The 27,401-nt window shown below is 42.0% G+C and overlaps 2 protein-coding genes across 2 annotated transcripts; both read left to right on the top strand.

Annotated features, from left to right (window-relative positions):
* The first annotated feature begins 2,462 nt into the window (after nucleotides 1-2,462).
* On the top strand, nucleotides 2,463-3,407 carry LOC141134250 (olfactory receptor 1f45-like). Its single transcript, XM_073623827.1, has one exon. It carries the CDS (start codon nucleotides 2,463-2,465, stop codon nucleotides 3,405-3,407), a length of 945 nt encoding a protein of 314 aa, XP_073479928.1.
* Nucleotides 3,408-21,921: 18,514 nt separating this feature from the next.
* On the top strand, nucleotides 21,922-22,668 carry LOC141134809 (olfactory receptor 10A7-like). Its single transcript, XM_073624244.1, has one exon. It carries the CDS (start codon nucleotides 21,922-21,924, stop codon nucleotides 22,666-22,668), a length of 747 nt encoding a protein of 248 aa, XP_073480345.1.
* Nucleotides 22,669-27,401: the final 4,733 nt, after the last annotated feature.

Raw genomic sequence — 27,401 nt, 5'->3', positions numbered from 1 at the left:
CCTTATCCCTCACTAAGCAGCTGTTGTTCTCCTCCTGTTTTATACGTCCCGAGTTGTGGGCAATCCTTTGGCATCCTCATTTACAACACAGGACTGCTATTCCTGCATTGTACGGGATCATTTTGGAGTGCCTGTGACTGATGGAATAGCAAAGAGAAGCAGCTTTGGATGACCAGTGGTACAGCTGGGAAGAAGCCTAAAGGAGTGAGGGATGAGGTATTTAATGCTGCTTTTTAATGTTCCCCTAAAAAACAAGGAGCATATAACCCATAAAGTGTGGGGGAGCCCCAGCTCAGGGGTAACTTTTGATTTTACCCTGAATTCAACATTAAAAGTCATTTAAAACTATGATGTTCATCTAAGACTACCCTGCCCAGAGGCATAACACCTTCTATGCTAGATCGAGGAATGCATCTGGATTTGTGACATATGCATATATACAGCAAACCTCACCTTGCCCTGTCTGGTTAGGGAAAACTATAAAAATTGCATTTATCAGAAAACTCCCAATATTGGTTGTTATTATGCTCTTCATTCTAAAGGCTAAGTTCACCTTTATGAACAAAAAAAAAGTGGTAAATGTACATATTTTAGGAGAAAAAAGTATGTTTATTATTTTCTTCACAGGAACCTGCAAGGTATTGTATCTGCAATCAGTGGATCGCAGGTGCAATGTCACGCTCCTGTAGAGACTTCCCACAGATTTCTGCCCATACCTCTGTATGGCCGTTCTGTTATAGAGCTGCAAAATTATCAATGGAGTGTGTTGATCAGCGCTCTCTTATGCTCGTACACACGAGCAGACTTTTCGACCAGACTGGTACGACGGTCTATCCAACAGACTTTGGGTGGACTTCTGACGGACTTTCCGAACAAACGGACTTGCCTACACACGATCACACCAAAGTCCGACGGATTCGTACGTGATGACGTACAACCGGACTAAAATAAGGAAGTTCATAGCCAGTAGCCAATAGCTGCCCTAGTGTCGATTTTCATCCGCCGGACTCGCATACAGACGAGCGGACTTTTCGATAGGAACTGGGTCCGGTGTAGTTCCGACGTAAAGATTTGAAACATGTTCCAAATCTAAAGTCTGTCTTATTTTCGACCAAAAAAGTCCGCTGCAGGTCCGATGAAGCCCACACACGGTCGAATTGTCTGCCAGACTCGGTGCGTCGGACCAGTCCGGTCGAAAAATCCGCTCGTGTGTACACGGCATTAGTCTCTTGAGAACTATAAAGAACTCTAATGCCGCATACACACGACCGGGCTTTTCAGTATCAAAGGTCCGACGGAGCAAATTCTTGGAACATTCCGATCGTGTGTGGGCTTCATCGGACCTTTTCTGTCAAAAAATCTGACGAACATTAAAAATAGAACATGTTTCAAATCTTTCCGACGGACTTTATTCCTATTGAAAAAACGTTCGTCTGTATGCTAGTCTGATGGACCGAAAACGACGCTAGGGCAGCTATTGGCTACTGAACTTACTTTTCTAGTCCGGTCGTACATCATCATGTTCGAAATGATCGGACTTTGGTGGGATCATGTGTAGGCAAGTCCGTTTCGTCGGTACTCCGTCGAAAAGTCCTTCGGAGTTCAGTCTGACGAGAAGTCTGCTCGTGTGTACATGGCATTAGTCAATTTGCCATTTGCCACAGTGGCAGACTGGACCCGTAGTTTATTCCTTCACAGATCTCTCTGCCTGCACAACTGGCAAGGTTGGGAGAGAGGAACCCGTGGCTCAGGGGATGAATGTTGGAGTGCTTAGGAACATGTCACGAGTTACTCCCTAAATATGGCTGTAACATGTAATGCCCCGTACACACGGTCAGATTTTCCGATGGAAAATGTCCGATCAGAGCGTGTTGTCGGAAATTCCGACCGTGTGTGGGCTCCATCGGACATTTTCCATCGGATTTTCCGACACACAAAGTTGGAGAGCAGGAGATAAAATTTTCTGACAACAAAATCCGTTGTCGGAAATTCCTATCGTGTGTACACAAATCCGACGGACAAAGTGCCACGCATGCTCAGAATAAATAAAGAGATGAAAGCTATTGGCCACTGCCCCGTTTATAGTCCCGACGTACATGTTTTACGTCACCGCGTATAGAACGATCGGATTTTCCGACAACTTTGTGTGACCGTGTGTATGCAAGACAAGTTTGAGCCAACATCCGTCGGAAAAAATCCTAGGATTTTGTTGTCGGAATGTCCGAACAAAGTCCGACCGTGTGTACGGGGCATAACACGTTCCTAAAAGTTAACCTAGGATTTCGTTCCTGTTTTAACATATCTGTTATCAAAACAAAAAATCTGATAAAGAAAAAGTATATGTATATTTATTTCTTATCATGATATCCTTGTACATTACCATTTCATACTTCATTTTTATCGTACAGGAGAAAAACACATATAATCGCTGGTGGCTGTAGTTAATCTTCTATGCACAAAAAATGTGTGAGGTCAATCAGACTCAGGTCACACAGATTCATTTACTTAGGTTTCGTAGCCTGGCCAAATTTAAAACCCTATTATTTATTGTGGTTATTTTAACCTACCTTATCATACTCTGTGGTAACCTTATAATTATCATTGTGGTAACAACTGTTGATCCTCTTAAAATCCCGATGTTCTTCCTCAAGAACTTGGCCACAGCAGATATCCTACTGACCACCAGTCTTGTCCCCATGATGCTGGACATTCCATTCATTGAGGAAGGAAGACTATCATTTGTTGGATGCATTACTCAGTTGTATACCTTTGGTATATTTGGATTTGTGCAATGTTTTCAGATTGCTGTTATGTCCTATGATCAATACTTGGCTCTTTGCAAACCATTGCATTATGCTTCACTTTTGAACCCTCATGTTTGCCTCCAGTTGGTTCTTGGCTCCTGGTTCTTAGTTACCCTGTTAACATCAAGTGAATTCATGGTGGTGGTTCAATTTAACTTCTTTGGAATTAATTATATTGATCATTTTGTCTGTGATTTAGAACCAATCATAGAACTGTCCACCTCAGACACATCCAGTTTGATGCTACAAGACTTTGAACTTTCCATATTTGTGATATTTTGCCCTTTCACTTTTATAATCATAACCTACATGTACATTTTCTTCATCATCCTGCAGACATCTTCCGCTTATAGTCGAAGAAAGGCTTTCTCCACATGTAGCTCCCACCTGGCTACTGTCTGTGCCTATTATGGAACTTTGATCACCGTATACATGGTACCAGGAGATGACAGCACAGCGAGCATAAACAAATATAGGTCTTTGGTGTACATCGTGGTGAAACCACTGATTAATCCCATTATCCACAGCCTCAGGAACCAGAAGATCAAGAAAGCCTTGCTCAAATTTGTCATCAAACTCAAAACAGACAGCTTAAAATTTTGAGAATAAACTTTTTGTTTCTCTTTTTTAATGCTTTATTTTTTATGTGTCAAATAAGAAATCAAACAGTGTACATACATTTTAGGAGGCGCTGCACCATACATGAGTATCTATATAAAGTCCCAAACGTATCAAATTTATGTAAAGTCCCCAATGCTTCACCAGATCAATAGATGTTCCAGGATTGTGTATGTTTATTGTTTTTTTGTTTTTGCATTGGCTGATATATTACATGGCCTAGCTACCCATTCCCTTTTTAACTAGAAAACTCCTAAACTCAAATCCTATCGACTTCAATTGGGTTCGGGTGCTATGCTTGGGGTTTCTGGATTTTTTTTTCAAGTGTTTGCTCCTCACTAATAAAGAAATGCTTTCATATACTGCATGCATATCAGTTTAGTACAGAGGAATTCGAGTGGCTTGTACAAAGCCCTAACTTCAACAATACGGAACACCTACTATGAAGATATAGAGTGTCAATTTCTAGCCAGATCTTCTCATCCAACATCAGTACCTGGACCTCACAAATAGGCACAAATTCCCAAAGACACAATTATGTGGGAAGTCTTCCCAGAACAGTGAAGGCCATTTTAGCAAAATTTACAAAATTCACACTTTGTTGAATAAAAAAAAAGGATCTATTTACAGTTTATCAGAAGAAAAGCTTGCCAACTTACCTACATATAAACATCTTATCTCAAGGATTCCTACACACCTATGCAAATGTAGAAGAGTTTGCCACTACCTCAACAAAGACACTTTCTCTCTGAGGGAACCTCTGCAACTTAAAGTACCAATGTAATTCTGATGCCGCGTACACACGAGCGAACTTTCCGGCAGACTTGGTCCGGCGGACCGGACTCCGGCGGACAATTCGATCATGTGTGGGCTCCAGCGGACTTTTTTTTCCCCAAAAGTCCGATGGACCTAGAAATAAAACATGTTTCAAATCTTTCCGACGGACTCGAGTCCGGATGAAAAATCCGCTCGTCTGTATGCGAGTCCAACGGGCTAAAACCGACGCTAGGGCAGCTATTGGCTACTGGCTATCAACTTCCTTATTTTAGTCCAGTCATATGTCTTCACGTACGAATCCGTCGGACTTTGGTGTGATCGTGTGTAGGCAAGTCTGTTCGTTAGGAAAGTCCGTCGGAAGTCTGCCGAAAGGCCGTTGGATAGACCGTCGGACCAGTCCGGTTGAAAAGTCCACTCGTGTGTACGCGGCATTACAGGTACACTTTAAAGCCCCATGTAGAAGTGACCTCACCCAGGATCCCCAAGTTTTTTTTTACAATAAGAAATTGAAAGGGGATCTGTCATTTCACTGTAGGTAGTGTGGCTACCACAATTAAAAGGGGTTGTAAACCCTCAAGGTGTTTCATCTTAATGCATTCTATGCATTAAGGCGAAACACCTTGAGGGTTTACAACCCGTTTTAAATTGTCGTAGCCACACTGCCTACAGTGAATATTCTATTCTTTTATATCCAAGACTTTGCCAAACATCCAGTCTTTGCTGAAATGTACTTTTGACCGCAGGGCTCTCGTGATCGTTCGTGACACACCGAGAACTAGGATCTGTGTGTGTAAACACACAGATCCCGGTTCTCTGAAGGGAGAAGAGACTGATCGCATGTTCATACAAAGTATGAACAGCGATCTGTCATCTCCCCTACACAGTCCCCTCCCCCTTTCAGTTAGAACACAGAGAGGGAACACAGTTAACCCCTTGATCGCCCCCCTAATGTTTACCCCTTCCCTGCCAATGACATTTTTACAGTAATCAGTGCATCTTTATAGCACTGATCGCTGTATAAATGCCAATGGTCCCAAAAATGTGTTAAAAGTGTCCGACGTGTTCGCCATAATGTTGCAGTACCGATAAAAATCACAGATCGCCGCTTTTACTAGTAAAAAAAAAAAAATGCTATAAATCTATCCCCTATTTTGTAGACGCTATAACACAAACCAGTCAATATAAACTTATTGCGATTTTTATTACCAAAAATATTTAGAAGAATACATATTGGCCTAAACTGAGAAAAAATTAGCTTTTTTTTAAAAAAAAATGGGGATATTTATTATAGCAAAAATTAAAAAAATATTGTGTTTTTTTTCCAAAATTGTTGCTCCTTTTTTGTTTATAGCGCAAAAAATAAATATTGCAGAGGTGATGAAATACCACCAAAAGAAATCTCTATTTGTGGGAAAAAAAAGACGTCAATTTTGTTTGGGTGCAACATCGCATGTGCAATTGTCAGTTAAAGCGGCGCAGTGCCGAATCGCAAAAAAAAGGCCTGGTCATTCAGCAGACAAATCTTCCAGGGCTGAAGCGTTTAAATGCTGTTTAGCCCTACACTTAAAGGCCCACTATAACAAAATGTATTGTATTCTGATGACCGTATAGAGTTAATATCTGTAATGATAGCATTCATTATAGGAACCCATAAAGGAAGCTACCACTGCACCAAATCCAAATTGTCACTATGCATCCAAAGAGAAGAAATGCGGACTCTATTGGTAAAAATGAGATGACGCTAATATATCATAAACATTACACATTTTATTTTTACTTTTAAAATCATTAATATACAAAAAAGAAACCATAATTTCCAAGATTAGCAACATCTCCTCATAGTTGGCAACCACCATTTTTTTCTTTGTTTCATAAATTTTTATTGAGTGAACATACAAAAATTGTACATTTCAATGTAACATTTGTAAGCATTAAGGTACAATGATAGAGAAAAATATTCTGTTTTTGCAAAAAAGGATAGTATTATTTAGGAGTCATTTAGTACTTTACCGAGATATGCATACTGTATTGTTCATTTATATATTTATTTTGTTTTCTAGTTTGTAGATGTGATATTCAAATTTTTGCTTACATTAGTAATGTGAGTTTAGAAAATTGCAGTTTGTGCCTATTTTTGAATAATATTGTAATGATAAAAAAATAAAAATAAATTAAATTAAAAAGGAGGGGGGGAGTAGGAGGGAGGGGTTCTTTTTGTATCAGAGTTTTCCCTTTTCTTTGTTTCTATCTTTCTTCCTCCAATGCCTAGTGTATTCTATTGTTGAGCATTATTTTCCGTGATTATACAAAAGTTGCTTCGTAGGCCAAGGAGGATTTGAATTGTATCCAGTTATACCATGTGGAGGTGAATTTAGACATTCTTTCCTGTGATATACTAATAAGCTCTTCTATTTTTTCTATGTTATTGTTTTTGAATATTTTTTTGAATACCATTTTTGAATATACAATCTTCATTGTATATGGAGAGGAATAATTCTAGGGCCATCATTTACAGCTTAGTCTAAGCTGATTAGGTATAAAGGCTTATTGATAAATTTTCAATACCATAATTAGTTTTCACCATTTAAAAGACACAAGCAGCTTTGCGGCCAGACACATTTGGTATCTATTATTTCTACACTTCAACTTTTAATTTTTTTACAAAACAAATTGCTGATTAAATTGTGTTTGCGTGCAATAAAATTCATTGTAGTGGGTTCTTTTTTTCCCTTTAAAAATGTAAATTTGATAAACATTTGGGCAAATATCAGGCAACACAAAAAAAATTGCAACCACCATCTTTTTATTCTACAGGGACACCGTTTCCAGAAATTATAATGTTCTGTAGGTTTTAAATAATTTTATAGCCAAAAATGTAGATTTTAACATGTTAGTGCTCCCTGATCAGGGCCGTTTTTAAGGCAGGGCAAAAGGGGCAGCTGCCCTAGGCCCTGTCATTGTTGTGGGGCCCAAAGCAGCTGCCTCATACTTGCCAACTATCCTGGTTTAAATTCCCTCGTCCCTTGAGGTTTTAGTCCTGTGCTGTGTCCCAATATCTCAGTGTGAAGTGCTGCTACTAATGCTGCCCAGCTCTGTCCTATTGTTGTGTACAGATGACTCACCTGCAGACCGTGTGTTTACATGTAAATTACTGGCATTCATATGTAAATAGCGGCAGCATTCATATGTAAATAACGGCAGCTGGCGGCATTGATAAGTATATCATGTCTCCCTGAGGTCATATCGACAGTAATCTCTGGCAACCAATCAACAAGCAGAAATCATGTGCTGTAACCTCTAGCAACTAATCAGTGAGCCGTAATGTGTGCTGTAACCTCTAGCAACCAGGCAGTGAGCGGTAATGATACACTGTAACCTCTGGCAACCAATCGCAATAGCTGCCTGATCTGATTCAGTGAACTGACTTTGAGTCTAGCTGTTATTTATTGTCTCAGAGTAGGTGGAGAGCAAAACTGCATGGGGGGGCCCAAGAAAAGTTTTGCCCAGGGTCCAATCAATAGTAAAGATGGCCCTGGTTCTCCCCTGCCAAGTTTGGGCAGAGTCAGGCAGCTTCGTGCTGGGGGAAACATCCAGCAGGTGAGTATGGAGAACTTTATATTCCGGCAGAATATGTGCGGTGGCACATGCCCTAGCTTCCGGCTATCAGCGTGCCACCAGCATTAAGGCACATCTTTCATAGGAAGGAGTCAGCCAACCCCATATCCAGTAAAATAATGCTGATCTGCCATGCAAACAGTATAGTCACAGTCAGTATAGCCCAAGGAACCTGGCCATCTAGTGGAACAAACAAGTTAACAATAGTTTGGCGGGTCTTAACCCCAGAGGGGGCACGGTGTCCAGCCACTTAGCCGCCTCTTTTGGTGAAGTAAAAAAGCGGACAGCTTCCCCATCGATCACCCGTAACTTGGCGGGGAAGAGTACACTATATTTAATCCCCTTTAGAGCGGAGGCCTGCCTTTACTGCATCAAATGAGCGTCGGAGCTTTTGTGTTTCAATGGAAAAGTCATGGAATAGCATCAGGCGGTTGTTCCTATAGGTCAGCTCCCCCGCCGCTCTAGCAGCTCTAAGCAGCTCATCCCGGTCTCTAAAATTAAGGAGGCGCATGATAAAGGTGCGGGGAGGGGAGCCTTGTGGGTCAGGCTGTGGTGACAGTCTGTGGGCTCTCTCCACCATGAAATAAGGGGATAGGTGGGCTGCAGGGAGCAAAGAGTGGAGCAACCCCTCTGCAAAAACAGTGGGGTTCTTACCCTCAGTGTCTTCCACCAGTCCTACAATTCGGATTTTGTTCCGGTGGCATCTGTTCTCAGAGTCCTCGGCTCTGTGTTCCAGCATTTTAACCCTGGATTGCAACAGTGTTGTCTCCCACCATGTCCTCCACCTGCCCCACCCGACTCTCCACCGCGGCCAGCCTGAAGCGAACTTTATCCAGGTGGATGAGGCCCACATCCATCTGTACCTCCTTAATTTTGGTGGTCAGGGCCGCCTGGCAAGAGGCAACAGCCGTCTGGCAGGTGGCAATCGCAGCCACGACCTCTGGAATGCCTGGAGCGGGTGCAGCAGGCTCCTCCTGTGTGTCTGTTTGCGACGCCATGTTGGCACGAGGCGACTGTCCACTAGGCCTCCAGATAGTGGGGCTGGTCTCCGGTGGTATTTCGGGCGGGAATTTCATTTTTTTTCCCCCTTTGGCTCATCCAGGCTGTCTATAAGGCATTCACCGCTGATTGAGCCGACACACAGCGTCAGATGACCGGGTTAGATGGAGTACAGGATCAATGGAGCAGCAGGGCTCTAAAATGCACATCCGTTCACTCTGCCATCTTGGACACGCCCCCAGCAAGGATTTCTTTGATCAATATTGTCTTGCAAAAATAATTAAATATTCTATAAAATGTAAAGAAAAAAAGCTAAGAAAGAATTGAAAAATGTATTTTAAAAACAGTGGTTTTACAGTAGACAAAAAGTATGCTTTTTGTTGTATAATTTGTCCATTTATAAGGACATGTAAATGACATTTCAGGCTAGGCAAAGTTATTTGAAAAAGATCCTTTCATTTATCTTTTTAATTCTTTTGTTTTTTTTAACCACTTCAGCCCCGGAAGATTTTACCCATTTCCTGACCAGGCCATTTTTTGCGATACAGCATTGCGTTGCTTTTAACTTCCAATTGCGTGGCCATGCAACGCTGTACCCAAATAAAATGTAGATCCTTTTTTTCCCACAAATAGAGCTTTCCTGTGGTGGTATTTGATCACTAGCACTATAAACAAAAAAAGGAGCAGCAATTTTGAATAAAAAACAATATTCTTTACATTCTACTATGAAACATTCCCAATAAAATAAAAATTAAAATCTAATGTCTTCATCAGTTTAGGCCGATATGTATTCTGCTACATATTTTTGGTTAAAAAAATCCCAAAAAGTGTATATTAATTGATTTGTGCAAAAGTTATCCCATCTACAAACTATAGGTTAGATTTATGCCATTTTTATTTTTATTTTTTTAAAAAGAAAAATCAAATCTGACCCTAAGTGACACTTTTTGGGGACCAGTGACACCAATACAGTGATCAGTGCTAAAAAAATGCACTGATCCCTGTATAAATGACACTGGCAGGGAAGGGGTTAACACTAGGGGCGATCAAGGGGTTAAGTGCGTCCTTAGGGAGGTGATTTCTAAATGTAGGGGGGAGTGTTAAACTGGGGAAAACAGAGATCGTGTTTCAGCTTAGCTGAAACAGAAGATCTCTCTTTTCCTCACTGACAGATCAGCGGTGGGCCTTGTGTACATAGGCACACCGCTGCTCCCTGTATCTTCAATGCGGCTGCCAGACCCGCTGATTGGCTCCCCCTGTGTCCAATCACAGTGGAAGCGGCGCTCTGGTGGCATGCGCATGCCCCCTACACCGCATGCACAAAATCACATACAGGTACGAGATTTTGCGCAGCTGGGCCGCCCTGCCACAACATATGTACGGTGGGCGGTCTGGAAGTGGTTAAATCTATGTCACTGAAAAATATGACAAACAAACTGAAAGAAAACTAAAAGAGTTTAATTATTATTGATAAAAAAATTGAAATAGCAAAAATCATAAAAATAGCAGGCTAAGGGTAAAAGGGAGGAAGGAGTAAATGAAAACTCACTGTAGTTGACTAATGGTTAAAATTGGTTTAAATATTAACAAAAACTTTTTACCAAAAAAAGGGGAAAAAAAGTATAAACTTTTTTTTTACTTAAAACCTACTTAACACCTTTCCCTTTACATTACCATTCTAATGCCGCGTACACACGGTCGGACTTTTCGACTGGATTGGTCCGACGGACGCCGACGGACCAAATCCGGCAGACAATCCGATCGTGTGTGGGCTTCACCGGACCTTCAGCGGACTTTTCCAGTCGCAAATCTGACGGACTTTAGATTTGGAACATGCTTCAAATCTTTACGTCGTAACTCCGCCGGACCGAGAAATCCGCTCGTCTGCATGCTAGTCCGACGGACAAAAACCGACGCTAGGGCAACTATTGGCTACTGGCTATCAACTTCCTTTTTTTAGTCCGGTGTACGTCATCACGTACGAATCCGTCGGACTTTTGTGTGATCGTGTGTAGGCAAGTCCGGTCGTTAGAAAGTCCGCCGCAAGTCCGCCAAAAGTCCATCGAAAGTCTGTCAGATGGGCTGTCAGACTTTTGTAGCCGAAAAGTCAGACCGTGTGTACGCTTCATAACAGGACATCATACTACATCCTTCACACTGCACCGCACGTGCACACCCTCTGGGGGGGTGCGCAGCGCTGCGATCGGGGGTGCACTGTGTCCTAAGGCTATCGGCATTTCCTTTCGCTGTCGGTGTCTGAGGAAAGGAAGGCTGGTAACTGATTTTCCAGTTACAGGGGACAGTTGCACAGATAATCAGGGCAATGATCATCAGTGCAGCCCCATCAGTGCCCATCAGTGCAGCAAATCAGGGCTGCCTATCTGTGCCCATCTGTGCAGCATCACCAGTGCCCATCAGTGCAGCTTAACAGTGCTCATCAGTGCCCCCTTATCTGTGCCCTTTAGTACAGCCTCATTGTTGCTCAACAGTGCATCTTATCAGTGCCCATCAGTGAAGAAGAAAAATGTCTTATTTGTAAAATTGTATAACAGAACCGAAAAAAAACGGAAAATTGTATACTTACCTTCCGTAATTTTCCTTTCCTGACGCATCCCATGGCAGCACACACAATGGGTTGTGACTCCGCCTCCACAACCTGATAGGACTGGTTAGCTATAAGTTTTGAAGAGGAGCCCACCGCTGCATTCTTAGTAACTATCACCTTAGAAGGGTGGGATTCCGTGTGCTGCCATGGGATGCGTCAGGAAAGGAAAATTACGGAAGGTAAGTATACAATTTTCCGTTTTCCTGACGCATCATGGCAGCACACACAATGGGAAATAACTCGCTACATGGGTGGGTGCTTTTAGAGCATTTTATTTACTCAGGTACAAGGTATAGAGGAGTTAGATTGAATGATTGATCTTCCGAACTCAACAGTGGTTAATTGAGCCGGATCTATTTTGTAGTGTGACATGAACGTGTTTTTAGAAGACCAAGTTGCTGCCTTGCAAATAGTTTCCGCTGACACTCTGCAGTACGCTGCCCAGGAGGTGGCCACTGCTCCGGTCGAGTGGGCCCCTAGACCATCCGGAATTGGGAGCGATTGTATACTGTACGTCCTCTTAATGATTTTAATCAACCAGGTCGCTATTGTTCTAGGGGAAGCTGCTTGCCCTTTTCTAGGGCCATGTGGAATGACTAGGAGGTTTTCGACCTTTCTGAATGGTTCAGTAGCTTCAAGGTAGGCAACAATGGTAGACTTGACATCTAGGGGGTGTGGATGCCCTTCATTAGAGAGAAAAACTGGAAGATTGATTTCCGAGTTAAAGTGGAAGGTAGACGTCACTTTGGGTATAAATCGTTCTGATGGTCTGAGGACAACTCTATCCGGGTAGAGAACTAGATGTGGTTCTTTAATTAATAGAGCGTGCATCTCCGAGACTCGTTTGGCAGACGTTATTGCGATCAGAAATGATAATTTGAGCGTCAGATCCCATAAGGATACTGATTGCAGGGGAAGAAATGGTTTTTTTGATAGAGCTTCTAACACGGTGGACAAATTCCAGGTTGGAAAGACTGGTTTTCTGGGCGGCCTTATCTTCATGCATGCCTTCAAGAACTGAACTATGAGCGGGTCTAGGGCCCATCTAGTTCCCATCATTGCGGACAGTGCCGAGACTTGTACTTTAAGAGTGCTCGCACCCAGGCCCTTTTCCAGGCCTAGCTGCAAGAATTCCAGGATATTATAGACTGAAGGAGATAACGGATCCCAAGAATGTTGCTGGGCAAATGCGGTAAATCTTTCCCAGATCCTGCTGTACGTGCCATTTGTTGATCTTTTTCTGGCCTGTTGCAGTGTGGCCACTACTCTGAGTGAGCATCCCTTATCCAGCAGCCTTTCCCTTTCAACCTCCATGCCGTTAGGTGTAAGCGTTCTGGTGCCGGGTGCAGGAATCGACCCTGAGAGAGTAACTCCGGACTCAACGGGAGCGGAAGCGGCTCTTCTGTGTTCAATTGTAACATAGTCGCGAACCAAGGCCTCCTTGGCCAGAAGGGCAGTACTGCTATGACCGTGGATGTCGAGTTCCTCAGCCTGGCCAGAAATCTGGCTATTAGGGGAATTGGAGGAAAAATGTATCCCAGGTGGAATTCCCATGGGTGGTGAAGGCAATCGATCCCTGCTGCTGTCGGATAATTGTTCCTCGCTAAGAATTGAATACACTTGTTGTTCTCTGGGGTTGCTGCTAGATCTATGTCGGGCATCCCCCATTTGTGGGTGATGAGAGCAAAGGCTTGGGAACTGAGAGACCACTCGTTGTTCGATACAAACTTCCTGCTCAGGTCGTCCGCTAGTTGGTTTTGTATACCCGGAACATAAATCGCCTTCAGATCCGTCAGGTAGATCTGAGCCCACTCGAGTATGGGACGCACTTCCTCCATGAGCGTCTTGCTCCTGGTACCTCCTTGTCTGTGGATGTAATTTACCGCTACTGTATTGTCTATACGTAAGAGAACACTTTTCCCTTCTAGGTATGGTCCGAATGCTAGAATAGCCTGCCAGGCGGCTCTGAGTTCCAGGACATTGGAGACTATGCCGTGTGGGCGGAAAGACCAACGTCCCTGTGCTCCGTGATGTTGGTAGTGTGCTCCCCATCCCTGAAGACTGGCATCCGTCGTGACCACTTCTGGTAGTGGAGGAACTATGGGACGACAGCATGATAGGTTGCTGACCCGTGTCCACCACCATGCCGATCTCTTTACTGCTTGGCTGATGATTATTCTCTGCTTCATTGAGGACCCGTCCCATTGAGACAGGAATGCGTTTTGAAAGACCCTTGAGTTCCACTGGGACCACTGGATCATTAGGAAGGTCGAGGACATGGAGCCCAGGATGCTCAGACACATTCTGGCAGGAAGATGTTCTGCCGCCAAAAGGTTCTTTATTTTGTGAATCAATGGGCCTATCTTCTCTTGAGGCAATCCGACCGTATTGGAACTGGTGTCCAATTCTGCGCCTAAGAAGACCATTCTTTGCGTTGGAACCAGACTGCTCTTTCCCCAATTTATTACCCAACCGAACTGTTGAAGTGTAGAAATTAGAACTGCTCGATGTTGGAGGGCAACTTGTTGGCTGTCGGCCAGGAGGATGATGTCGTCGAGATAGTGCAATACCCTTAGACCTTTTTCTCTTAGGAGAGCTATGATCGGGAGTAAGACCTTTGTAAAGGTCCTGGGAGCCGTCGATATGCCAAATGGAAGGCTTTGGAACTGGAAATGCTGATGACCTATTGCAAAGCGTAGGTATTTCTGAAAGGTTTGGTGCACCGGAATATGTAGATAGGCGTCGGACAAATCGACCGAGAGCATCCAGTCCTTTGTCCCTATTGCTAGTAATATGGACTGGAGGCTCTCCATTTTGAAGGATTCGACTGAAATTGTTTCGTTTAGGTCTTTCAAGTCTAGCACTGGCCTCAAATCTCCCGTCTTTTTTGCTACTAAAAAAAGCGGAGAGTAGAATCCTAAACCTCTCTGTTCCTGAGGAACCTCTATGATTGCTTGTTTCTGCGATAGTTCTTGAATATAACTGGTCAGAATCTTTCGTTTTGGTAGAGAAGATGGTGTTCTGGTCAGTCTGAAGTGGTCTTTTGGAGGTTTGTGTTTGAATGACCATCTGTGACCCTCCTGGATGGTGAAAATCGCCCAGGCATCTCCTATTTGATTTTCCCAAGTCTGAGTAAATCGCCTCAACCTCGCTCCTACTATCGCGGGCTGGGCGTGCACGCCATCAAAATGACTTCTGCTGCTCTCCTGAATTGGGGACTTTAGGTTTTTGCACCCTCACAAAGGACGACTGGGGATTTCGCCAATTTCGCTTGAATTCCCTTCCTGGTTTGTAAGATCTTGCCTCTCGGTATCTTTCTGGCAACTGGCGTCTAAACGGTGGATTTCTTTGTTTGGGCCTTCTATCGGAAGGGATGAGGCCAGACTTTCCTCCAGTAACTTTTGAAATCGCTGTGTCTAGTTTAGGGCCGAATAAGTTGGTGCCGTCGTAGGGAATCCTACACCAGGTCGACTTAGAAGTCGCATCTGCGACCCATGGTTTTAACCAGAGTGCTCTCCTTGACATTACTGAAGCCAACATCGCCCTTGCTGAAGATCTTATGATATCCACGGCCGCTTCAGCCACGAAGTCTCCTGCTAGGCTAAGTTCTTGCATAGCTGATATGATTTTTTCCTGATCCGCTGCCTCTAGCAACAATTTCTCAATGTTGGCTGCCCAAAAGGTAATCGCTCTGCCGACCGCTGCCAGAGTGATCGCTGGTCTGCATGCTCCTCCTGCTGCTGAATAGGCTTTCTTAAGATCGAGGTCTATTTTACGATCCATTACATCCCTAAAGGTAACGGCATCCTCGATCGGGAGAGTTACATGTCGCGCCAAACGCATTAGTGAGGAATCTACTACAGGAGCTGAAATTAGAGGGTTCACCATTGGTTCCCTTAATGGGTAGAGTTTTGCTATCCTGTTGTTCAGACTGGTTTTTTTATCTGGTTTCTGCCACTCATCCTTTATTAGCTCTTCTAGCTCTTCAATAAAAGGAAAGGTTTCAGGGTCTTTTTTCAGGTTAGGAAAATACTTTCTTAATTTGCGTGGTGCCTCTTTCTCCTCTTCCCAACCGATTGCCTCTTTTACAGATTTTGCGAAGGGGTCTATAAGCGCAAAATCAAACGAAGTGGGTATTAGAATTTCTTCCTCTTCTGGGGAGTCTTCCTGAAGAGTATGGGAGGCTGATGGGGAGAGATCTTGCGGCGTATAAGAGGTTGAGGCCATTGAAGCCTGTCTGATGGATTCGTGGGCTGCCACTTGCATGATAGACTCTTTCACAGATTCTTTTATTATATTGGATGCTTCCCTTGCATCCGCTTCTTTTTCACGGGTTGCTTCATCCAAACAGACTTGGCAGACTAGCTTAGCGGGTAGTGCTACTGCTCCGCAAACCCAGCAGGCGTTTGCCGCAGGATGGGTGCGATGGTCATCGCGAGCTTGGCGGGATGAAGTCTCATCTCTATGGTGGTGGGATGAGGTTCTTGACCGACTCCGTCTGGACTGAGAATGTTTTGAAGGTGATCGGTCCTTGCGTTTGGAGTGCGTTGATCTTGATGATCTGCCAGAGCTATCAAATAATATAGCATTAGTGGCAAGGCTCTCTTTTACTCCTCTTCACTACTTACCTAATGTCTGTCCCCCCTTACCTTGTAGCCCGTGGATGGTCTGCTGGAGCAGCGGCCTCCATAAAAAGGAGATAGAGTGTATCTGAAAGGAAAAAAGTTTGTATGTGTGTTTTTTTTTTTTTTAAAAAGGCAGGAGGTGCCCAGAGAATAGAAATGCAGAGTTTTAGCAGAGAGGATGAGAGTTCCAGACTTACCAGTGTCAGGGATCAGAAAAATAAACACAAGGCAGCACTGTGGTGATGTTCTGGGGCTCACAGAGGCAAAATGACAGATTTCTTTCGTTTTTAAATATACCGCCGTCGCGGTGGCTCTGACGTCACGACCGCGCATGCGCAGTGGCCATTTGCGGTGTCCGGCGCCATCTTGGAATCTGGCGTGCCCTAACGCCGCCTATGTCAGATCCTGTGCGCCCTGGAGCCAGTGCTATGCATAGCTATGCATAGTAGGAAGACGCTGTGGGACTACAGCGCCCAGCACACCTGGAGCCCCCCTTACACAGATGTGTATAAAGAAATACAGCATGTCAGGAGAGGGCAGAGAAGGAAAGAAAGCTAGTACCTGGAGGCCGCTGCAGATGTCACCAAAAACCTCTTTAAGGTTTGTAAGGCACAGGTGGATTGTTTTGTTTTTAACCCCTGAGACCACCAGAGTGGGGTTCCCTTGCATAAAGCTCTTTTAGAGACTGTACAGCAGGGCTTCCAACTAGGAGAGGCTTGAACCTAGCTGGGGCGAAGCGGTAAGGGGTTCTTCAGCTTTTACCGGTCCAACCATCTAGGTGAGGAAAAAAAGGAGAATGCAGCGGTGGGCTCCTCTTCAAAACTTATAGCTAACCAGTCCTATCAGGTTGTGGAGGCGGAGTCACAACCCATTGTGTGTGCTGCCATGATGCGTCAGGAAAAATGTTTTAATTTTTTTAAAATGTTCTGTCTTTTTTCATTGTTTAGCAAAAAAAAAGAAGAAAAAACTCTGGTGAATAAATACCACCAAAATAAAGACCGCACAATCGTCATTTAAAGTGTGACAGTGCTGCAAGCTGAAAATTGGCCTGGGCAGGAAAGGAGTGAAAGTGCCCGGTATTGAACTGGTGAATAATACCTGCACACTATGGAGGTTATTTATGAAAGGCAAATCCACTTTGCACTGCAAGTGCACTTGGAAGTTCAGTTGCTCTAAATCTAAGGGGAAGATCTGAAATGAGGGGAAGCTCTGCTTATTTTATCATCCAATCATGTGCAAGCTAAAATGTTGTTTTTTTAATTTTCCTTGCATGTCCTCCTCGGATCTACAGCGACTTTACTTTCAAGTGCACTTGCAGTGCAAAGTGGATTTGCCTTTAGTAAATAACCCCCTATTTGTTCTATATGTGATGCAGCAGCAGAGGGAGAGGGGCAGCCTCTACAAACCATAGGGGGTTATTTACTAAAGGCAAATCCATTTTGCACTACGAATGCAAACTACAAGTGCAAAGCGCACTTGAAATTGCACTGAAAGTGCACTTGAAAGTTCAGTCGCTGTAGATCCGAGGGGGACATGCAAGGAAAATAAAAAACAGCATTTTTTAACTTGCACATGATTGGATAATAAAATCAGCAGAGCTTCCCCTCATTTCAGATCTACCCCTCGTATTTACAGCGACTGCACTTCCAAGTGCACTTGTAGTTTGCACTTGTAGTGCAAAGTGGATTTGCCTTTCGTAAATAAGCCCCTATATGCGCTATAAACTTTTAAAACATTTTTCAGGCCTGGTTCACACCTATGCAGGTTGCAGTTTGCATATTCCAGGTGCATTTTGCATTTTACAATACACATTTTTGATTCATTGAAGTCTATGGAACCAAAAACTAGAAAAAAAGTCCCTGGCCCTTTCCATAAAATGCACAGATGTGAACTACATCCATAGGAAACCATTTTATATGGCCTGTAGTGTGTTTCTGCAAAACTGAAAACGCAGAAAAAAAAATGCATAGGTGTGGACCAGGCCTAGGGAATATTTCCTACTGGGCATCATCCTCAAGTGGTAACATCTCAATAAGTTTAATAAATTGCGTGCGTCAGGAGAAATCTAGTGTGAAAAACAAAAAAAGAATCCCTAAAGATTTCTCTAAGGCTTAATTATCAATGTGGAAAGCAGAGCAGCATTGCAGCAAATGTATAAAAGGATTTCAGATCGATGTAACAATCTCAGTGGTGTATTTACATTTAAATTATTACGGTGGATCTGGCCATGTTTGCCGGGGATTTTAAAAGTAAATTATTACATCCAGACAACATCACTAACAACACACATGGAATTGAGGTACAGTATGTAACAATTGCTTGGAGATGAGTGAAAACATAGAGCTCATGGCACGATGCAGAGTAGATTTGCTGTTTTGTGTTTCCGCTTAAGCCTCGTACACACAATCGGATTTTCCAAGGGGAAATGTTCGATGTCAGGCTGTCGGCGGTAAATCCGACCGTGTGTACGCTCCATCGGACAATTGTTGTCGGACTTTCCACGGACAAATGTTGGATGGCAGGTTTTAAAATTTTCCACGGACAAATGCGTGTTTTCGGATTTTTCGAGCATGTGTACACAAGTCCGTTGGACAAAAGTCCAAAGTACAAACATGCATCGAAAGCAAGGACGAGCCAGAAGCAGTCGGTCTTGTAAACTAGCGTTCGTAATGGAGAATTAACATTCGTGACGTGGCAAATTATGAAATCCCGAAATGCAGTGCACAATTCTCTTCTTCTTTAATGGGATAATAATGAAGCTGCTTTACTGGTGATACTGATGGAGTTATTGAAAACGAATTTTCAGAGTTTTTTTTTTTTTCTAGTGATATCAAGAATAATATTATTATGTTTTTTTTTATTTATTTGGACAAGTTACTACTACACCATTATCCCATAGTTTTAAGATCAAAGATACAACTATGTTGGTGTCCCTTGTCGTATTTTTTTAAATGTAACTGCCTACTCCCAAACTGTCATTTGAAGTAAAACACATAGCCAAGTATTATTCTACATATTTTTTTTATTGTGCATTAAAAAAAAGAAAGCAAATAAAATTAGACATGCTATCTGCCAATAGAACTTAACCAAAAAGTGCATTCTATGCATCCAAAAATATAGAAAATATACCAAATCAAATAATTATTATTCAACCAAAAAAATAATGTCAAAGCAATAACTCCAAGGCCAATAATAAATAACATGTTATCTCCTCCAATTCCGCAACATGGCTGGTTAACGAACGACCGTTCAGAAACAAACTAAAAAAGCAAAATAAGAAGTGTGAAATGAAAAGTGCAAAATGAAAAGCACGAATCAACACTCACCAAACTTCTGCTAACACGAAATTAGCAGAAGGAGCCCAAAGGGTGGCGCTAAAGAGCTGAAAAACAACGTAGTATGTCTACTACATCACTACAATCGTATTTGTTGGCCAACAATTGTGTGGCCGTGTGTATGCAAGACAAGTTTTGGCCAACGCCCTTTGGACTAAATTTCACGGTTTTGTTGGCGAACAATGCGATTGTGCTGTATGAGGCTTTAGATAAGAACTGGACAAGTATAAGGAGTACTACCTTTTGTGTAAGATGATTGTGGCCGCATTACTACATTTCTAAAAACACAGTTGAGCACTGATATACAGAAGTTGAAGTGTATGTAAATCTTAACAATGAACTTTATTTATTTGCTCCCTTTGGTCTTCTAAATGTACTATTGCAATAGTTTTGTTATACTTCTTTTATAAAAGCAAAAATATGTGTTGACTTTGACAGAAAGCTCATACATTTCTGTGCTCTTTGCCTGTACACAAGGACGGGTTATGGAGATGAGGTGTGGGGAAAGAGAAGAGAAGAGGTCTGATTTTTTATTTTTTGTAATCCATCACAAATGCAGTAGGCAGGTTTGACACCATAGGATTGATTTACTAAAACTGGAGAGTGCAAAATCTGGTGCAGCTCTGCATAGAAACCAACCAGCTTCTGGGTTTTTTATTTCAATGGTTAATTGAACAAGCTGAAGTTAGAAGCCCATTGCCATGGTGGATATACTAGAGCAACCTTTTTTCAGCACTTTTAACATGGAAAAATTATTTATATAACTTTCAGGTCTCAGGGAACCCTTTCTAATAACCATTAACATATATACTCAAGTATAAGCCGAGTTTTTCAGCACATTTTTTATGCTGAAAAACACCCCCTCGGCTTATACTCAAGTGAGGATCTCGAGTGAGGGTCTCGAGTGAGGGTGTAGCCTCATTGTGCCCATCTGCAGCCTCACTGTGCCCACCTGTATGATCAGTGCCCATCTGCAGCCTTATTGTGCCCATCTGCAGCCTCACTGTGCCCCTCTGCAGCTGTACCTTTGATAACTAAAACAGCGGGTGTCTCCCGCTGTGTCATGAAGCCTGTTCTGCGGCCATCCATTGTACCAAAGCCCCACCTCCTCCTCATCCGTAATAGACGGAACACTGATGGAACACTGATACAGTTTCCCAGTATTGTGTCTGTCACGGACGAGGAGGAGGTGGGGCTTTGTTACACTGGACGGCGGCCGAACAGACTGCATGACACAGCGGGAGACACCTGCTGTTTTAGTTATCAAATGTACAGCTGCAGGTGGGCACAGTGAGGCTGCAGATGGATGGGCACAATAAGGCTGCAGATGGGCACTGATGATACAGGTGGGCACAGTGAGGCTGTAGATGGGCACAGTGAGGCTGCAAATGGCCACAGTGAGGCTGCAAATGGGCACAGTGAGGCTGCAAATGGGCACAGTGAGGCTGCAGATAGGCATTGTTTACCCAGTAGCTGCTGCATTTCCCACCCTAGGCTTATACTCGAGTCAATAAGTTTTTCCTAGTTTTTTGTGGTAAAATTAGGTGCCTCGGCTTATATTCGGTTTGGCCTATACTCAAGTATATACGGTATATCTCCAGCTCAAGAGAGTTTAGTATAAACAGTAAGCTGTAGATATAAGCCATACAATAAAAAAATAAAGGATGTGGTGTAGATAGCGTATTTCACACCCTGGGCCTGGTGTATTTGACAAAATTGTTAAGGAGAATAATAGTAATGACAATGAAATGGAACCAAATAATATAAGTGGCCATAAAAGAAAGGCAGACAAGGAAAAAAAAAAGTAGTACTCTCTCACATTAATCGTCAGAGAAAAAGTCTCCCCATACAATACTGACCAGTGAAGGACCCTAGTACACTGGTAGTCAGTGGAAAAAATGCTTCTAACACTGGTGGTGAGTGGAAAAATTTCCCCCTTTAGGCCATCATTGGTGGCAGTGGTAGCATATCAGAAAGGAAGAAATTGTTCTTTGCTCAAGTAAGCCCTAACAAACTTTGGAAGAACCCATGGGTTCCATGGAACTCTGGTTGAGAAAGGTTGTGCTGGAGAGTACTGCTACCATTTGTATTATTATCACAGAATTATACAGACCTGCAATACTCCTACGCCATAGTAACTTATTACATAATGATCTGTCTAGCCTTTCAACAGACTAAAACCACTTGACTGGTATGTATGTATATATTAAAAGACAAGAATAGGGGAGAGGGGGTTGGGACTTTATATGAGGCAATGAGTGGGTAGGTTCATCTGCCTCCATCCCTAATGCATATATTAAAAGGTATGTATGTATGTATGATGGATGGATAGGTTTAAATTTCAATAACTATGTAGCTTCCTATTCCCTTATCAGGTGGTCTATCAAAGTAATATAACCTATTTTATACTAACAGGGTTTCCAAATCTTAAAGGAATCAAATTTCCGTTTTTTGTGGCACTGTTCTTCATATTCTGTGCTACTTTTTCTGGAAATCTTTTTATTGTGGTTTTATTTCTTCTGAGTAAAACACTTCAGTCTCCCATGTACTTCTTCATCACCCAACTCTCATTGCTTGACATAATTCTGACCACAGACATTCTTCCCAACCTCCTTTATATCATCTTACATGATGGATGTACCATGTCTCTTGCTGGATGTATCATCCAGTTCTTCTTCTTTGTAAATGCTGAGGCCTCAGAGTGTTTTTTACTGACCGTGATGTCCTACGACCGGTATTTGGCCATCTGCAAACCCTTGCATTACAACTGTACAATAAACCAAGCATTTTGCACAAAATCAGTGATCCTAGTTTGGTTATTGGGATTCAAAATTATGTTGCTTGATTCCATATCTTTGGGTAGTCTATACTATTGTGGACCAAACATCATTGATCACTTCTTCTGTGACTTTCAACCTATACTTGAGCTTTCCTGCTCTGATACTTCGTGGATTCAAATTCAGGCTAGTGTAGTGGTTTTTTTCGGTGTCATAATCCCTTTTGTAATAATTGTTATATCATATATTCATATTGTTTTAACCATTCTCAAAATTAAATCAATAACAGGAAGACAGAAAGCCTTCAGGACCTGCAGCTCTCACCTGACCACAGTTTGCATTTTTTATGGATCTTTAATCATTGTGTATTTGTTTCCAACAAAAGGAAAACTAGATATTCTAAGCAGGGTCCTCTCTCTCTTTTACACTGTGATGACTCCACTGCTTAATCCGATCATATACACATATAGGAACAAGGACTTTAAAAAAGCTATTGAGAAAATAAAGTTATGATTTTTTCAAATAAAATCTCTAATTTAAAGCCTAGAAAAAAATGCATATGTACATTCGCATAGGATGTAAATATACCCATGACTGATTTACTAAATATGCACTTAATATGTATACAATCATAAAAATCTATTAAGAAAATACATTTATGATATTTATGCTTCAATATTTTTATTGAAAATCATTATTTATTTTTTTTCCTTAACATTACAGGTAACTAATAGTCGAGTTCACGACATAGGTGAGAACAATACCTGTCAATGGTTTTATCAATTAGCAAAAAGGGGAGGAGAAATTGGGACTTTATATGAGGCAATTAATGGGTAGGTTCAAATGCCTCCTTCCCTAATACACATATTAACCACCTCAATACAGTGCACTTACACCCCCTTCCTGCCCAGACCAATTTTCAGCTTTCAGCACTCTCACAATTTCAATGACAATTACTCAGTCATGCAACACTGTACCCATATGAAAATTGCTTCCTTTTTTCCACACAAATAGAGTTTTCTTTTGGTGGTATTTAATCACTAGTGGGTTTTTTATTTTTTGTGCTAAATTTTTTGCAAATTAGTAATTTTTCTTCATAAATTTTGGCCAACATTTATACTGCTACATATCTCTGGTACAAATAACCCAAATAAGTGTAAATTATTTGGTCTTTGTGAAAGTTATAGAGTCTACAAACTATGGTGCCAATCACTGAAAATTGATCACATATGATAACACCTTTTGTACTGAAGGCCTATCTCATTTCTTGAGACACTAACAAGTCAGGAAAGTACAAATACCCCCCAAATGACCCCTTTTTAGAAAATAGACATTCCAAGGTATTAAGTAAGTAGCATGGTGAGTTTTTTTAAGTTGTAACTTTTTTCCACAATTCTATGCAAAATTAAGAATTTTTTTTTTTTTTTACAATTTGTTATATTAGCAGGTTATTTCTCTCACAGAGCATATGCATACAACATTACACCCCAAAATACATTCTGCTACTCTTCCCGAGTATGGCGATACCACATGTGTGAGACTTTTACACAGCCTGGCCACATACAAAGGCCCAACATTGAAGTAGCACCTTCAGGCATTCTACGAGCAAAAATGACACATCTCATTTCTTAACCACCTATTACATTTTTGAAGGCCCTGGAGCACCAGGACAATGGAATTGCCCCCAAAATGACCCAATTTTGGAAAGCAAACACCCCAACGTATAATCTATGAAGCATAATGAGTCTTTTGAATGGTTCATTTTTTTCCAGAAGTTTTTGGAAAATGTGGAAAAAAAATGAAAACACATTTTTTTCCACAAAGTTGTTGATTTATCAGATATTTCCAACACGTAGCATGTACATAGCAAAGATGACACCCCAAAATACATTCTGCTACTCCTCCTGAGTATGGTAATACCACATGTGTGAGACTTTTACACAGCTTGGCCACATACAAAGGCCCAACATTGAAGTAGCATCTTCAGGCGTTCTACGAGCATAAATGACATATATAATTTCCTGGCAACCTATCATTTTTGAAGGCCCTTCATATTTCTAACACATAGCATGTACATACCAAAAATTACAATCCAAAATAAATTTTATTGCAGAAAGGGTAAAAAAAAAGCATTACCTGTGCTTTTAGTAGTATCCACAGAGGAGAGCACTGGTCCAGGCAGCAGGCAGGGATGTGCTTAGCGACAGCAATAGTAATCATCCAGGCAGCAGGCAGGAATATTGTCTATAGTCAGCACAAGGATATTGTCAGCACAGCACAGTCCATAGAAATTGTCCAGGCAGAGACAGCCAGCACAGCCATAATATTGGTCCTGGTACACTGTTACCTGCAGACACTCATTGTACCGCTCTCCAGCCCTTCATAAACATACTGCCTCTTGCTACAGCTAATTATTTGATAGTCCAGGTGGTGGTGTGGTCCTTTCCTTCGGCAGGCAGAGACATAATGGCAGTAGGTCAGCAGCAGGCTGAGGGCCATGTTAGGTTCAACTTTTAAATAAGTTGCTTATAGTTTATATTGCTTTGCCAAATTATTGCTTCTATAAGAAAGATGACACGGAGTCAGGTATGTCTGTATCACAGTTCTGAGCATCCCCAAAAAGGACTGCTCCCTTTACTTCTTTTATAGGCAGTTCCAAAAGCAGTAATCTTATCGACATTACCAAATGAGGTTAAGGTACAAAGAGTTTCTCATCAGCGAACATGTAATGATTATTCAGCAGTTCCAAATTCCATCTAGATACAGATTGATAGAACAATTGATACGTACATAGGTAAGAAAGGAGCACAAACAATTTAAATAGAACAATTGATACGTACACAGGTAAGAAAGGAGCACAAACAATTTAAATAGAACAATTGATACGTACACAGGTAAGAAAAAACAGAAACAATTAAAGTGGAACTCTAAGTCATTATTTCAACCCTATCAATTTCCCCCTTTGACATCATCCTCTCCTTCCCCCTGGGTCCTCATGAATAAGTTCTAGTCAGTTTTTCCCCAGAGTCCTTTCCCTGACCGCGAGTTGTCAGAGGGGTAGAACCCATCCCCCTAGGTATTACCAACATCTTAAAATTCAAGAAGAGGAGTTTTATAGGAGTAGGGTGATGTCAATACACACTTATCAGTATACCCTGTCTATTCTCCTAATTTTCCTATTTATTTTCCTGTATACACATATATTCGTGATTGTAAGTGATATTAATATTAGAATAATAATTACCATTGGACTTAACAACCAGTGAAAGGTATTGGTTGCTGTAGAAGACATTCCACTAAATATATCCCACCAATGTGGTGCAGTATCCTGTTGTATCTGTGAGGAAAGATGTACTAGTCTACCTTTGTCAATAATAATTTGCTACTTTAGGATCATCTATAGCCCATTCGAAAGTTGTTGTTTCCTCTACTTCAAGTACATTAATACCAGGAGTCCATGCATATATTTGTAAAACAACAATCTTCAACAAAAAATATGTAAGTAGATATTTCATCATGTTGTTTTCTCGGGTTGTTTCTTGCAATGTGATGCGTGTATCCAGGTAGGTTTTCCTTCCAGCTTTACTGAGGTGGCTGTGGTCAAGAGTACTTGGTAAGGACCTTCAAACCTGGGTTCCAATGTCTTTCTGGTGTGTTTCTTCACATATACATAATCCCCTGGTAGCAGAGTATGTGTACCTGTTATTGAATTAGGGTCTGGAAGAGAAGAATACACACTTTTGTGGATCTTAGTTAGACGTTGTTGTAATTGTATCACATATGCAGTCAAACTATCACATTGCAATTGCATACTCTGTGGAAAGTATAAACCCAATCTAGGTGCATTCCCAAAAAGTATCTCATATGGGGATAATCCTGTCTTTCCTGTTGGAGTGTACCTTATAGAGAACAAAGCCAAAGGCAGGCATTCTGGCCAAGGCTTGTTTAACTCTTGCATGGCTTTTTGTATTTTTAACTTTATTGTCCCATTTACTCTCTCCACTGATCCTGAACTCTGTGGGTGGTAAGGGGTGTGAAAACTTTGTTGAACCCCTAACATGGTCATCACATTCTGCATGATTTCTCCTGTAAAGTGTGTCCCCCTATCCGATTCTATGGTTTCAGGAAGACCAAACCTAGGTATTAACTCAGTGATCAGTTTCTTAGCTGTGGCTTTAGCTGTAGCCGATTTTACTGGATAACTTTCGGGCCAACCTGAGAATAAATCGATACACACGAGGACAAATTCAAAAGGGCCGCTCTTAGGCATTTGTATGTAATCAATTTGCAGTCTCTGGAAGGGGTATTGGGCCCGGACCTGGTGTTTTCGTGGGGTTTTTACTCTCTGTCCTGGGTTATTCAGGAGACAGATTTGGCAGGCTGCACAGTAGTTTCTTGCAGTGCTACTGAATCCAGGGGCGAGCCATCCTTGGTTCACAATCCTATACATGGAATTGGAACTGACGTGTGTGGGTAGGTGAACTGCCGCTGCCATTTCTGGGTACAGAGAGGCAGGCAGGCATATTTTGCCTCCTTCCCTCCATACATTGTCAAGGTCTGGTGCTGCTCCCATCCTGACCCACTTATCTTTCTCGCTCTCCCCTGCTTGCTCCTGTAATTTACTCAGCTGCTGCCATGTTGGTTCTGGGATACTCACCTCTACCGCTGCTAAGGTCTCAGGGCTTCCTTCCCCTAGAGCTGCCTGTTTTGCAGTCAAATCTGCAAATGCATTTCCTTTTGCCTCAATTGTTTTTGCGCTCGTGTGTGCCGCTATCTTCATAATGGCTACTCGTTTAACCTTTTGAAGATTGTTCAGGACTCTCTTAATCCCTTCTCCATGTTTTACAGGTGTACCTGCTGCTGTCAGATAACCTCTAGCCCTCCATATGTGGCCATAATCGTGCGCTACACCATAAGCGTAGGCAGAGTCAGTGTAAATATTCCCTTCTCGTTCTTTTAAGTATTCTAGGGCTTGTTCTAAAGCTTTTAATTCTGCTTCCTGTGCTGACATGTGGGCTGGTAAGGCCTGTGCTTCAATTACCTGCGTATCAGTCACTACAGCATACCCTGTGTGATATTTACCCTTGTCATCAGCAAACCTACTACCATCTATATACAAGGTGTGCTCAGCATTTAAAATCGGTGTATCTGTAACATGTGGGAATCCCATTGTCTCCTGTTCCATGAGCTGAAAACAATCGTGTTCATTTACTTCCTTAAACAAAAGAGTGTTAGGTACCTCATTT

The sequence above is a fragment of the Aquarana catesbeiana genome, linkage group LG03 (assembly GCF_042186555.1).
Source record: "Aquarana catesbeiana isolate 2022-GZ linkage group LG03, ASM4218655v1, whole genome shotgun sequence".
Classification (NCBI taxonomy): domain Eukaryota; kingdom Metazoa; phylum Chordata; class Amphibia; order Anura; family Ranidae; genus Aquarana; species Aquarana catesbeiana.
Note: the sequence above shows the minus strand (reverse complement) of the source record. Positions and strands in the feature narration are given on the sequence as shown.

Excerpts from the sequence above, each read along its gene's own strand:
- LOC141134250 (XM_073623827.1), top strand. The coding sequence starts at position 2,463 with ATGTGTGAGGTCAATCAGACTCAGGTCACACAGATTCATTTACTTAGG.
- LOC141134809 (XM_073624244.1), top strand. The coding sequence starts at position 21,922 with ATGTACTTCTTCATCACCCAACTCTCATTGCTTGACATAATTCTGACC.